This window comes from Nannospalax galili, unplaced genomic scaffold (genome assembly GCF_000622305.1).
Source record: "Nannospalax galili isolate Female #2095 unplaced genomic scaffold, S.galili_v1.0 scaffold213, whole genome shotgun sequence".
In the NCBI taxonomy this organism is placed as follows: domain Eukaryota; kingdom Metazoa; phylum Chordata; class Mammalia; order Rodentia; family Spalacidae; genus Nannospalax; species Nannospalax galili.
This window is the reverse complement of record NW_008335195.1, coordinates 2,978,592-2,990,508: the sequence shown is the minus strand read 5'-3', so window position 1 is coordinate 2,990,508 and position 11,917 is coordinate 2,978,592. Positions and strand designations below refer to the sequence as shown.

General features: G+C 40.4%; 1 protein-coding gene across 4 annotated transcripts in view; it reads right to left on the bottom strand.

Moving 5' to 3' along the window:
* Positions 1–398: 398 nt before the first annotated feature.
* Positions 399–11,917, bottom strand: part of Mapk6 (mitogen-activated protein kinase 6) — a 47,559-nt gene continuing 36,040 nt past the window's right edge. For all 4 annotated transcript variants that reach the window (XM_029561939.1, XM_008829768.2, XM_029561940.1 and 1 more), the window contains 4 exons: positions 10,105–10,249; positions 7,469–7,633; positions 4,528–4,729; positions 399–2,728 (listed from right to left, as the gene is read on the bottom strand). In XM_029561939.1, the coding sequence (XP_029417799.1) occupies positions 1,627–2,728; positions 4,528–4,729; positions 7,469–7,633; positions 10,105–10,249 (1,614 nt within the window). In that variant the 3' untranslated portion in view covers positions 399–1,626. The remainder of the gene's footprint in view (positions 2,729–4,527; positions 4,730–7,468; positions 7,634–10,104; positions 10,250–11,917) is intronic.

The window sequence follows — 11,917 nt, the reverse complement described above, 5'->3', positions numbered from 1 at the left end:
GATACTGCCTACAGAAGTTGGGCTGAGGAGCTGGAGAGATAGCTCAGCAGTTAAGAGCAATGACTGCTCTTGTAAAGGACCTGGGTTCGATTCCCAGCACCCACGTGGCAGCTACGAACTGTCTATAACGCCAGTTCCAGGGGAATCCAAAGCCCTCTTCTGACCTCTGCGGCACTGCAAGACACGGGTACACTCACATACATGTAGGAAATACATTCATACACATAAAATAATAAAATTTAAAAAAAAAGTTGGGCTGAGTTCATAGCTATCATGGGATGGATGCATGTGCTTGGGTTGGACACACCTGGTTTCCAGATGCGACTCAAAGATGCTGAAAAGGGAAAGATTTTAGCAGTAACTTTCCTTTTAGCTAAAGAGTGAAATGGAGTCATGCCTGCTGGCCATCTTTTATTTGTCCTTTTTGTTCAAATAGAATAACCAAAGATACAGACAGTATTCAGCAAAATAAAACAGAAGAAACAAACTCTAAGAGACAGGGAGGCCACACACTACATTTAACCTAATTTTATTCATGCTTGCCTGGGGATGGGAATAGATCATTCAATAAAAACATACAGTAAAAATGGGAAAAAAAAATCTTATCATGTACAACTTTTAAACTACAATAATGATGTACCTTAATTACTTCCATGCACACAAGTCTAACATTACATGTTTTTAAAAAATAAACACAATTAAGACTTCTAGGAGCATTTATAATAAATTCCTAATTTTCTTTGTAGATAGATCAAGCACCTCCAAAATACAAATTCCTATACACAGTGAGCACTTTACTTAAAATGAACACTTAACGCACGTGGACAGCCTCAGAGTAAGCTGACGCTATGCGATCAGCTTGACAGGCAGCAAACCATAGTGCCAAATGGAAAAACTAGGGCAGGTGCAAATAAACCTTTAAAACTAAGTTAATTTTATAATTAAATACAGAAAATATATTGATTTGCTAAAATAAATAAGATATGATGTATTAACACCTCACTGTAAAGAATGAATACCAGAACATGTATAAATGATGAACGAGTCTTAAGAGGAGTTTACTATGATAAACGATGGCTACACAGAAGTGTACACCGTGAAGCACTACAGGTGGTTTGATGTCTTGCCACATACTTTTGTTACCTTGAGGTAGATAACACATGTGTACCAAATTCGGCATTCGTTTTCAGTTGCTGCTGGTATCATGTGTCTTAAGAAATGTGTACAGTATGAAAAACTTGAAAATACTAATGAATGAAAAATGTCTCAGGAAAAAAATAGATATTTCCATGCAATTATGTACAGTCTCACTGTGTAAGTTTCAAGGCAAGGTTTTGTTTCCTGGAAAGCAGGCCGCTGTTCTGAGAATGTTTACTTGTCTTAGTGCATCTGTCTCCTCCTGCATTGCATCGTTTTGTTCAATTCTGTGTGTGCAAACGACATGCCACTTAAAATGAAAACTATCTCACATGTAGAAAAAAAAATCTGGATTTTACAAACCAAGAATAAAAATCCTTGCTAAATGACACCTTCTGATTCAAGTAAAAAATGACTTAAACACTAGTGATAAAAAAAAGACAAAACACATTTCATGAAGAATACAAAGAGAAATGTCTGCTGAGTGTTTTAGTTCAGATGTTTCAGAATGCTGCTGTATGTTTTGTGAGGAATTTGAGGGGAAGATTTCATAGTGGAAGGTGTTAATGTGGCCTGGATGGACTTGAGAGGGGACCCCACTGGACTGTTGAATTGTGGGATGCTGATGGACTCTAGCTGCTTGTTGAGGAGGAACTCCCCACCGCTGTTCAGAAGCCCTGCCTCGTGCCCCCTCTCCCCACGCTTCCCATCCTCCACTGGCTCAGTTTCTAGCATTTCGGAGTCTTCCTTCCTGCTAAAGAACTTGTCCAAGTAGCTGGTGTAAGTGTTCTCCTTCTCCACGTGTTCATCCTTCCTGACCTCACAGCAAAACTGACTGATGAGGAAGCACTCCTCCCCACCACTCACAAACTGGCTATCCCACGAGGACTGGTACAAGGCTTCCAACTGTGCCAGGTTGGCCATCCCCTTCTCCTGCTTCTCTCGGCTAACTGACTTTGATATCAAACTTTTTAATTCTAGCTGGGACACTGAGCTATTCAAGTCATTTAACTTATCTACAACATCAGTAGGCTCATGCTGAGAACTAAGCTGAATAGTTCCTGCAATGAAGGAATCAAAGTCAAACCCCTGGCCCTTCTCTCTTTCCTTTTCGGCCAGTTGCTGGGATGCCTCCTCCAGTGCTATCTGTGCTTTGACCAATCCATTCCTCTCACACTTTGACTTGCCTTTCTTATCAGATTTTTCTTTGCTTTGTTCTTTCCAATTGGAAAGATCTATAATAAGTTTGGGCTCATAGTAATGGTTAACCTCACTCTCTCTCCAAACCAAGTTATCTAAATACGATGGTGACCTCGTCTTGTAGTTACAGGTGTGGCTACACTCCAGATCACAGTATTTGTTTTCATGGTGATCTGGGTACTGCCAGCAAGGCTCAGTAGAGTAATTAGTATCAAAAGCGGGATCCTCCAGATATTTTTCTCGGTCTCCATCCAAGTATTTTCGAGGATCAACTTGAACTTCTTCTTCATCAGTGACATCAGACAGAGCTCTTGGGTCAAGCTGAACTTCATCGATATCAAAGTTGTTATGAATCGGCCAATCATGCTCTGAAAACTGACAGTCATGATACCTGAAGAAAACACAGTAGTGTTACTCCATGTGGGTGATTTCCAACTCAGAGTCCTTTCTGTGAAAATGTTTTTTGATTGGCTTAGTTTTGAGGGAGGGTCTCACTTTTACCCAGGCTGACCTGGGTCTTGTGATCCTCCTGCCTCAGCGTCCGGAGTGCTACATTAAAGATGTATGCTGCCACACCCTAATCTGAGTGCCTTCTAAGTGAAAGTGCAGTGCAGGGCTCTGTGATGGGTCATGTGAACTACCCTTCCCACCAGAATGTATAATCTCTACCTGAAAGCTTTGCAACTATTTAAAGCACCAGAGGCAGCAATTGGACAGTGCCAGAGAACACTGAATTTCATTAGGAACTCTATCCTCCATTCTTAAACAAGATAAATTACCACTTCTCACTTCTTTTGCTCTCAATCCTGTTGTTCATCCATTTCCACTCAACTACAGGTAATTATCTAGGTGGCTAGAAGATCTGTAGTTCAATCACCAGTTTCACAAGCTGCACATCTCTAATTGCAATCAGATATTTTACAAATTTTGACACCACTGGTAATAAGACCAATAATGGGGAAGGTCTACTAGAATCCAGCACCATGACAGAAAAGAAGAGTCTCCATGTTTATGTGCAGCTGAATATGTCATCTGCTTACTGACACCACAGACATAGGAAAATGATTGGGGAACGAGAAGGAGGAACCCAAGGAGCTATGACGACTTAAGCAATAGTAGTAGCCTCACACAATGGCAGGATTCAAGTATACATGAGAACTATACTCAGGAGGTAGAAGCAGATTCTCAGAGAAAAAGCAGGTGGCCAGCATGGGTGTAAGCATCAAATACCTCCACATTTCAGGAGAAGGAAACATACTACTTTAACTATTTTGTGTGGCTTAGAAGCATGCAGGCTGAGTTATGGTATTGCTGCGTAGCCAGGGTGGCCTCAACCCCTCCAGACTCCTGAGGGCTAGGATCACAGGCAGGTATTTTAAACATGAAATACATGGAATCTTAAATCCTATTTGTGATTCTCCATCCTAGCTACACATCAACCCTCCTGGGAGCCCCAGGACGTTGCTACCGATGCACTATGGCAGGTGAGCACCCAAGTTTGAAGCGGAATTTATCTAAACTTCCCCAGAAAAATCCCAAAAAGAGGCCAATGAAGAAGCACCTTACTTTAGTGTCTGTGATAGGTCTACTTGGTGCTCAGACCAGACAAGGCCCTTTTATGGAACCTACTGTAAACACCCCAGTTACTTTATGTTATTAGGAAAGCAAGTTCAATTATTACATATGCAAGGAATCAAAGATACTTTCTATTAAAGCATATAGTTACTTGTAGTAAGCATCAAGGACACTGAGAAACCTTATTGGGTAAGACTGAGTCTTGGGCTCAGGGGCAAAGTACATGTCAGCACAAAGCCCTAGCCTTTATCACCAGTGTGAAAGAAAAGATTAGGTGTGTTTAAAAACAGAACAAAACAAAACCACTTTAAAAATATGACTTTCATAAAACCAAAAGTTTAAAATTGTTCAGATTTCCAACTTTTAAACCTTCACATTTAAATCTTATAATTTTAATCAGCATGCTTTAATAACTAATTAAATCATCATTTTTCTAATTTGCCTTGCCAGTAACTACTGTTATACTTAACATAAAAGCTATTTAAAGATAGCAACTTGAAAGAAAACTGAAGGCATCATTAAAATGTTAAGACTTATATAAAATTAAAAAGCACACGGCACTATGGCTCACTGAAAATTCAATTAATAATGCTTTTTTAGTTAGGGTCAATTTACCTTTCCCAGTTATAAATGTGACTATGAGTTTCATCCATAAGCAAAATATCATCAACTTCATCTTCAATGTGGAAAGGATGGCTTGAAATTGGCTCATCCGTTGGAAAAGAATAGATGCTCATGTAAGGATGGGAGAGCGCTTCCTCTGCTGTCAGCCGGTCCATGGGGCTGAACGTCAGAATCTGTTCCAGGAAATCCAGTGCTGAGGGGAAAGAAGAGGTATTTACAAATAGCTGCTCACCTGGAAAAACTGGGAATGTTGGTCTATTTATAAAAATGTGTCTACTTTACCACTTCTTAATACAGAACAGAAACCCAGCATCATATTAACCAATTCATGTAGGAAAAGATGGACCACACTGTTAAAAGGTAAGCTGACTCTGCTTGAGAAATTGGAAAGCTTTTTTTTTTTTTTTTTTGGTCAGACAGGTCTCACTATGTAGCCCCAGCTGGCCTAGAACTCATTATATAGAGACCAGGCTGGCCAGATCAGTCGGTCTCTGCCTTCCAAGGGCTAGGATTAAAAAAAGCTTTGTGTCACCACAACTACATAGATTAAAAGGAAGACATTTCTCCCACCAACATAGAAAAGATGAAAAGTACTCTAATTCTTACTATGGCCAGTTATAAAGGTACACATCATGTTGAACTATATTAACTTGCCATTTTTATCAGTAAAAAATGGTGAAACAGCAGCAATTTCATAGCATTCAACCTAATAGGTTTTAATTCCAGCTCACACTTGAATGTAGAAAGTTCTACTGGAAGGCACTGCTCTAGAGGAAGCCACTGTGCCTGCTCTGTATCCATGTGCTGATGGGTAGAAATACAAAAAACTGCAGGGGGTGGGGGTAAGAGAAAGTTTGGAGGAAGGTATTCCTCTATAGATGGGAACCAGAGGAGGGTTTTAGGACTCCTGTGTGTTCATTCATGCCTACTTCATCCTGGTTTGTCTTCTGAAGACCATAACCACAGCACGGGGAGAGAACACATATGACTTTTATCAAGTCCCCATTAACTTCTGGTTAATCAAGAAGAGGCTAGGGTGGAACACAGGATATAATAAATGTCTAGTCTCAAGTTTACCCACTCTGCACTGCACTTGCATTTGAACAGTTTGCCACAGATGAATGCCAAGACCTTTGCTCAATTGTCAACTTAACGCATCAGCTAAACATGCAGCTAAGTCAAAGCTAAACTAGTCTCCACCCTTAATGAAAGGTGGGAAAAGGAGATGCAAGGGCTGGGATAGCAATACTGACAATGGCACCCAGGCAGATCCAGGTCATTTTATTCGGAAGCAGTTTCACACCTATATGGTTTTAAGTATATGCCTCGCTTTGTCTCACCCACCTCCCAGGTCTCACTTAACAATGCATTTTAAAGGAGCTCCCACAGGTGGTCCAGCATAGCTAAATGTTTTGTGTCGTTCAGTTATGGACAGGGATGTCATGAGGAGGCTGGGAACAAGACAGCTAGGCCAGAGTTCAATGTGAAGACAGGCTGCTTGGCTGGGAAGTTAAATCTATTGAAAAGGAAACCTGCTGAAATTAGATTCTTGAGGCACACAGGAGAACACAGACAGCACCTATCTTCACAATACTTGCTACTTACATACTGAGATGCAGGAGCTTGAACGACACACAATGCCACGAGTGGGTAATATGAATGAATGGACATCTAATTAAGGAGAAAGTATTTTGGGGGTTTCAGTTGTTTTTGAGGCAGAGTCTCACTATGTAGCCTAGAACTCATGGAGATCTGCCTGCCTCTGCCTCTCAAGTGCTGCAATTAAAGGTGTGCACCACCACATCCCACCAGGAGAAAGTTTAAGATGCTCAGGAAACTTTTTCCAGTGACAAAGGCTGAGCCCAGGGCCTTGTGCATGTTAGCCAAGCTCTCTATCACTGAGTTACATCCCCCTAACATTTTTGATTGAGGTAACTGTGTGAATTGGCTCAGCAAACTTACCTAAGTTACTCCATTTTGTTCAGAGCCATTTTAGCAGCAACTTTGCTCCACACCAAAAGGAAAAGGGGGGCAACCTTGGGTCTTGGAAAACTGTCCTAGCCATGAACCATGGAATGTGCTAATTCCAGACATTTTACACCTGGCTAAACTGCTTGTTTTCGCTTCTGTAATCCACTTGCTATTTTGGGTCACTTTGACACTGAGCATAAGACCACCCTTGTTATCATGTTATTGTATGACCACCCGGTAACTGCTGATTCCAGCTTTCTTACTATACTTGTTATGGCTAGGGAGCTGACTAATTTTAAAATTACAAAGTTGATTGCCAAGTTATATGACTGTATCACTTGTCTGTATAATGACTGGTTGTTGATTAAAAGAGTCAAAATTCTGCTATGTTGTACGAAACTGATTGGTTCACAAGTGTCCTGTTTGAATAATATTTCTGTAATCCTATAAAAACTCTGACCTGACAATCATCAGGGCTGCTTCTACTCCCGAGATGGACAGCCCGGCCAGTCAAAAATTAAAATTTACCCTGCTACTTTTTTTAAAGTGGTGTTGGTGATTTTTTACAAACTCCGTCCTATAACACTGTGTAATTCAGACTTTGATATACACATACGCTGTATATAAAATAAAAATTATCTTAATAAAAAATGTTAATCATGTAAACCTGCTTATCATCTAACTTTTACAAACTCTAACATAGCTTGGCAAGAATCAATGATTCAGTGTGCTTACGCCACAGCAGGTAATCAGGAGGGTAACTGGAAAATGGGATTAGAACCAAGGAAGAGAGACACACTTTCTAAACACTGAAAACTGTTCTAAAAAGCAAAGTAACCTGATTCTAGGCCTAAAAGCCAGGACAAAAGGTGGTAAGTAAGAGCTAAAGACTGGGTCCACCTCAAGTGTCTACAGACTAGAGGAAACCACACACTTCAACATGCCAGTATGATAGTCATACCTTCTCGACTGACTCCTGGAAGCAGCTGGGTTAGCGGCTTGTGTGGCTCAGTCATGTCGTTTCTAATGTAAACTGGAATTACGCTGAGAAGCTCCTGACGATCTTCCTCATGCACAACAGGAATTGATTCTAAAATCAGCTGCATCTGTTCAAGTTCATGTGCACCTAAGTGAAAGCAAAAGACACCAAACAATATAGATAAGCACAATCCTCAACATGCTTAGCTGGCAATAAACGAAACAAAAGCTGTCTTATATACATTTTAATGTCTACAGCAGGAAAACGGTTTTAAGGAACTCATTAAGCAGCAGGTTCCAATGTTTCAAATATCCCCAGTACACTTAAGAGCACATCTACCAAGCTGATGGTAGTGCATGCCCAATTCCAGTAGTTGGGAAGTAGAGGCAGAAAGATCGGGCATTCAAGACCAGCCTTGGCTATATGACACCTCGTCTCAAACACAGAAAAAAAGGTATGACAAAGGCAGACCTCACTGAACTGCTGAGGATGAAGGAGATGGGGAAGATAGGAAAAGGCCCAGAGAAAAGAAAAGGTTGTAAAGGGGCTGCTGACTGGAGAGGTGACTCAGAGGTTAAGAGCACTTGTTCTTCCAGAGAACCAGGGCTCAATTCCCAGCACCCACCTGGCAGCTCTGTTGCCTTCTTCTGGACTTCATGGGTACTAGACACACACCAACAAACAAAAACTAAATGTACTAGCAATCAAAACACCTGTACACTTGTACAAATAAAAATAATTTTTTAAAAAGACTGCCAGGTATGGTAGTGCACGCCTTTAATCCCAGCACTCGGGAAGCAGAGGCAGGCAGACCTCTTTTCTAGGCCAGCTGGGGCTATAAGGGAGACCCTGTCTCCAAAAAAAAAAAAATCTTCAGGACAGCTGGGGCTGGAGGGAGACCCTGCTGCAAAAAGACAAAAAAAAGAATTCTTATACCTAAGAAGACAATCCAATTAAAAGTGAACGAAGGATCTGAATATTCTACAAAGACACACAAAAAGGCCAGTAAGAGGCTGGACATGGTGGCTCTCACTTTTAATTCTAGCACCTAGGATGCTGAGGCAAGAGGATTTGCCCCATGAGTTCAAGGCCAACCTGAGCTACAATGTGAGATCCTAAACAAACAAAAATGGCCAATAAGCACATTGAGGTGTTTTCATGTTTCTCATACTTCCAGGGTGGCTATACTCAAGGAAGACACACCACCTTTTCAGTAAGCACTGGTGAGTATGTGGAGAAAATGGAGCTCTCCCAAGTTCAGCTGACCGGGAGGGTACAACAGCAGAGCTGGTGTAGGAAAACGCCTATTTTTCAAAAAGTTAAAAGTTACAATGTGTTGTCACACTATTCTACTCCTGGATCCAGGAGTACTGAAATCAGGAGTACTGGATCCAGGAGAACTGAAAACACATACAAAATGTTGCATACAAACCATAGAAGCATTATTCAGAAAGGTCAAAAAGTAAAACCCAAATGTACATCAACTGATATATGGAAAAGCAAAATGGGCGTGTTCACACAGTGGAACATCATTTGGCATGAAAAAGGAAGCACTAGCACACTACAACATAACTTCCAAATGTCTCCACCAGAAAGCAGCCTGTCACAAAAGTCCAACACACACACACACACACAGAGAGAGAGAGAGAGAGAGAGAGAGAGAGAGAGAGAGCAAGAGAGAGAGAGAGTCAGTGGGATCAGTGGATGCAAGAGCAAGAGCTGTGGATGAAAATAACTACTAATGGTCAGGTGACTTCGGAAAGAATTAAAACATTCTAAAATCAAATGGTAGTGGTTATGTAATTTTGTAAATATACTACAATATACTGAAATATATTATTTTGCAATGTTGGGGTTTGAATCAAGGACTTCATGCCTGCTAGGGAGGCACTCTACCACTGAGCCACATCTGCAGATTAATGATGTACCTTAAATGAGTGAACTGCATGGTATGTGAATTATGCATCAATACTTTTTAATATGTTTATTTTTTTATTCTGTGTGTGCCATGCCTGCATGTTATGTGTACCACATGTGTGCAGTGCCGATGGAGGCCAGAAAAGGGCATCAGATCTCCTGGAACTGGAGTTACAGATTGCCATGATTCATCATGTGGGTGCTAGGAACTGGACCTGGGTCCTCTGTAAAAGCAGGAAGTGCTCTTAACCACTAAGCTGCCTCTACAGCACCATCAATATTTCTTCTTGAAAGAAAAATTGGCTTCTTTGCTTTTGGGGGGATATAAGCCTCCACACTGTGAACACAGCTCAGCAATTCAACAAAGAAGCAATCCAGAAGGAGCCAGCAGAAATTTAATGGATTTTTGACAACTAAAAAACTTTACTAGAAAATGACTAATGCAGCTCAGGTATTACTTAACACAGATTACCAACAAATACAGATCCACCAAACATGAAATTTAGAAAATAAGATGGCGTCTATAAAAGAACACTAGAGTTCTGGTTAAACTTATGTACAATTTAATGAGTATGTAGGCTTTCACAATTTTGAATATGAACACATTTTATCATTTCATTTGAATATCTCAGACTATAATAATTTTAAATATTATAGAATCTTCCTCCATAGGTGACACCATTTTTCTATATAATACTAACCTGCAAAGAGGGTTTTACCAGTCAGCATTTCAGCAAAGATGCAGCCTGCAGCCCACATGTCAATGGCTTTAGTATAATTATTAGGAGAAAGTAAAAGGCGTGGAGATCTGTACCATTTAGTAACCAATCCTTCAGAGAGATGACCCTAGAAAAGGAACACAAAACAGACTTCAATTTGTTTTACTTTAAAAACCAACCAACCAACCAACCAACCAACCAACATAGATAACACACACACACCCCTTCCAGAAAACACTACCGTTGACTTCTGAGCCCATTTTCAAGGCTCTTACATTCTGAAGGCCCCTATATTTCCCATGGGATATGCCATGTCTATGATTATCACGAAAAAGTGTTGAGGAAAATGCACTGTAAGAATTTAAGGCCAATTCTAGGTCAAATTCAAAACTTGTTTCTGAAGAGAAGCTAGTTTTTACTATAAGATAAGGAGCAGGCATGCTTCAAGTCAGAGAAAGGTAGAGAAGACACACTGCAGTTGCTTCTTGGGACAACCTGGGTCCACTATACATCCCATTCCTAATCAAATCAATCAATTCTCATTATTTTACATGTACATAATGGTTGGCAAAAATACATATGTATACACACATCTGTATCTAGCTATCTACCTCTCCACCTGTCTAGATCCATCTCTTTGTTTTCACCCTCAAAACAACAGATTGTAAGGCTGATTTTTAAGTGTTTTACAGGGTGATAATAGGAGACTCTATCATCTGTTTAAGGTGATCCCAACCCTGGAGGTGGCAATGGAAGTAAATGACAGTTAACTGCTACACTTCTCTGCTAGAGAGGATGTGGACATCAATTTCTATGTTAAAGGTTTGGGTTTTTAAAAACTTTTTGCAATGGCATTTTATTTGTCTATTGTGCATGGATGTGCACACCACAGCATACATGTGGAGGTCAGAAAACAATGTGGATAGTTAGTTCTCTCCTTCTACCATTCAGGTTCCAGGGACTGAACTCAAGTTATCAGACGTGGTGGCAAGAGCCTTTACCTGCTGAGCCATCTAACTGCCTTTTCATTTTTTTTTAGGGGGGGGTGTTGTTATTGATTTACTTCTATTTTATGTGTATGACTGTTTTGCCTGCATGTACCATGTGTGTGCAGTGCCCACAGATATCTGAGTCTGTGGAACTGGAGTTATATGTGGGTGCTGGGAACCAAACCTGGGTCCTCTAGAAGAGCAGTAGGTGTTCTTAACCACTGAGCCATCATTCCAGCTCCTTGTTTTTAATTTTTTATTATTTTTATTTTATGTGTATTTGTATATTGCCTGCATGTATATAGTGCACCCAAGTTGTGCAACTGTTTATTTTTAACAACAGGTGTCAATGCAGATTTGTTTTAGACATGGGCTTGCTCTCAGGTGTTTTTGCCACCAACAGTTTCACTTTCATATTTTAAACTTCATGGTTCTAAGTGTTCAATTTAAAACAGAGAGACCATGGTTCTGCATGGAAAACACTATTATGCTCTTTCATGAAAACAAGTTGCTTATAAATGGAAGATGCTATGAGTCTTTGGCTGTACTCAGTTGCTCATGCAAACTTAAACTTCAACCTAACTTTAGTTTAAACAAGGAATAACAGTACAGAACAGACTAGTTCAGTATAGTGCACTCAAAAGGACAAAGACGGCTCCTCTTACCTTCAAGTAGGATACTTCTAGTCTAAACATAAAAATATATTCTACTTTGGCCAGGCGTGGTGGCACACACCTTTAATCCCAGCACTCGGGAGGCAGAGGCAGGCAGAATTTCTGTGAGTTCGAGGCCAGCCTGGTCTACAT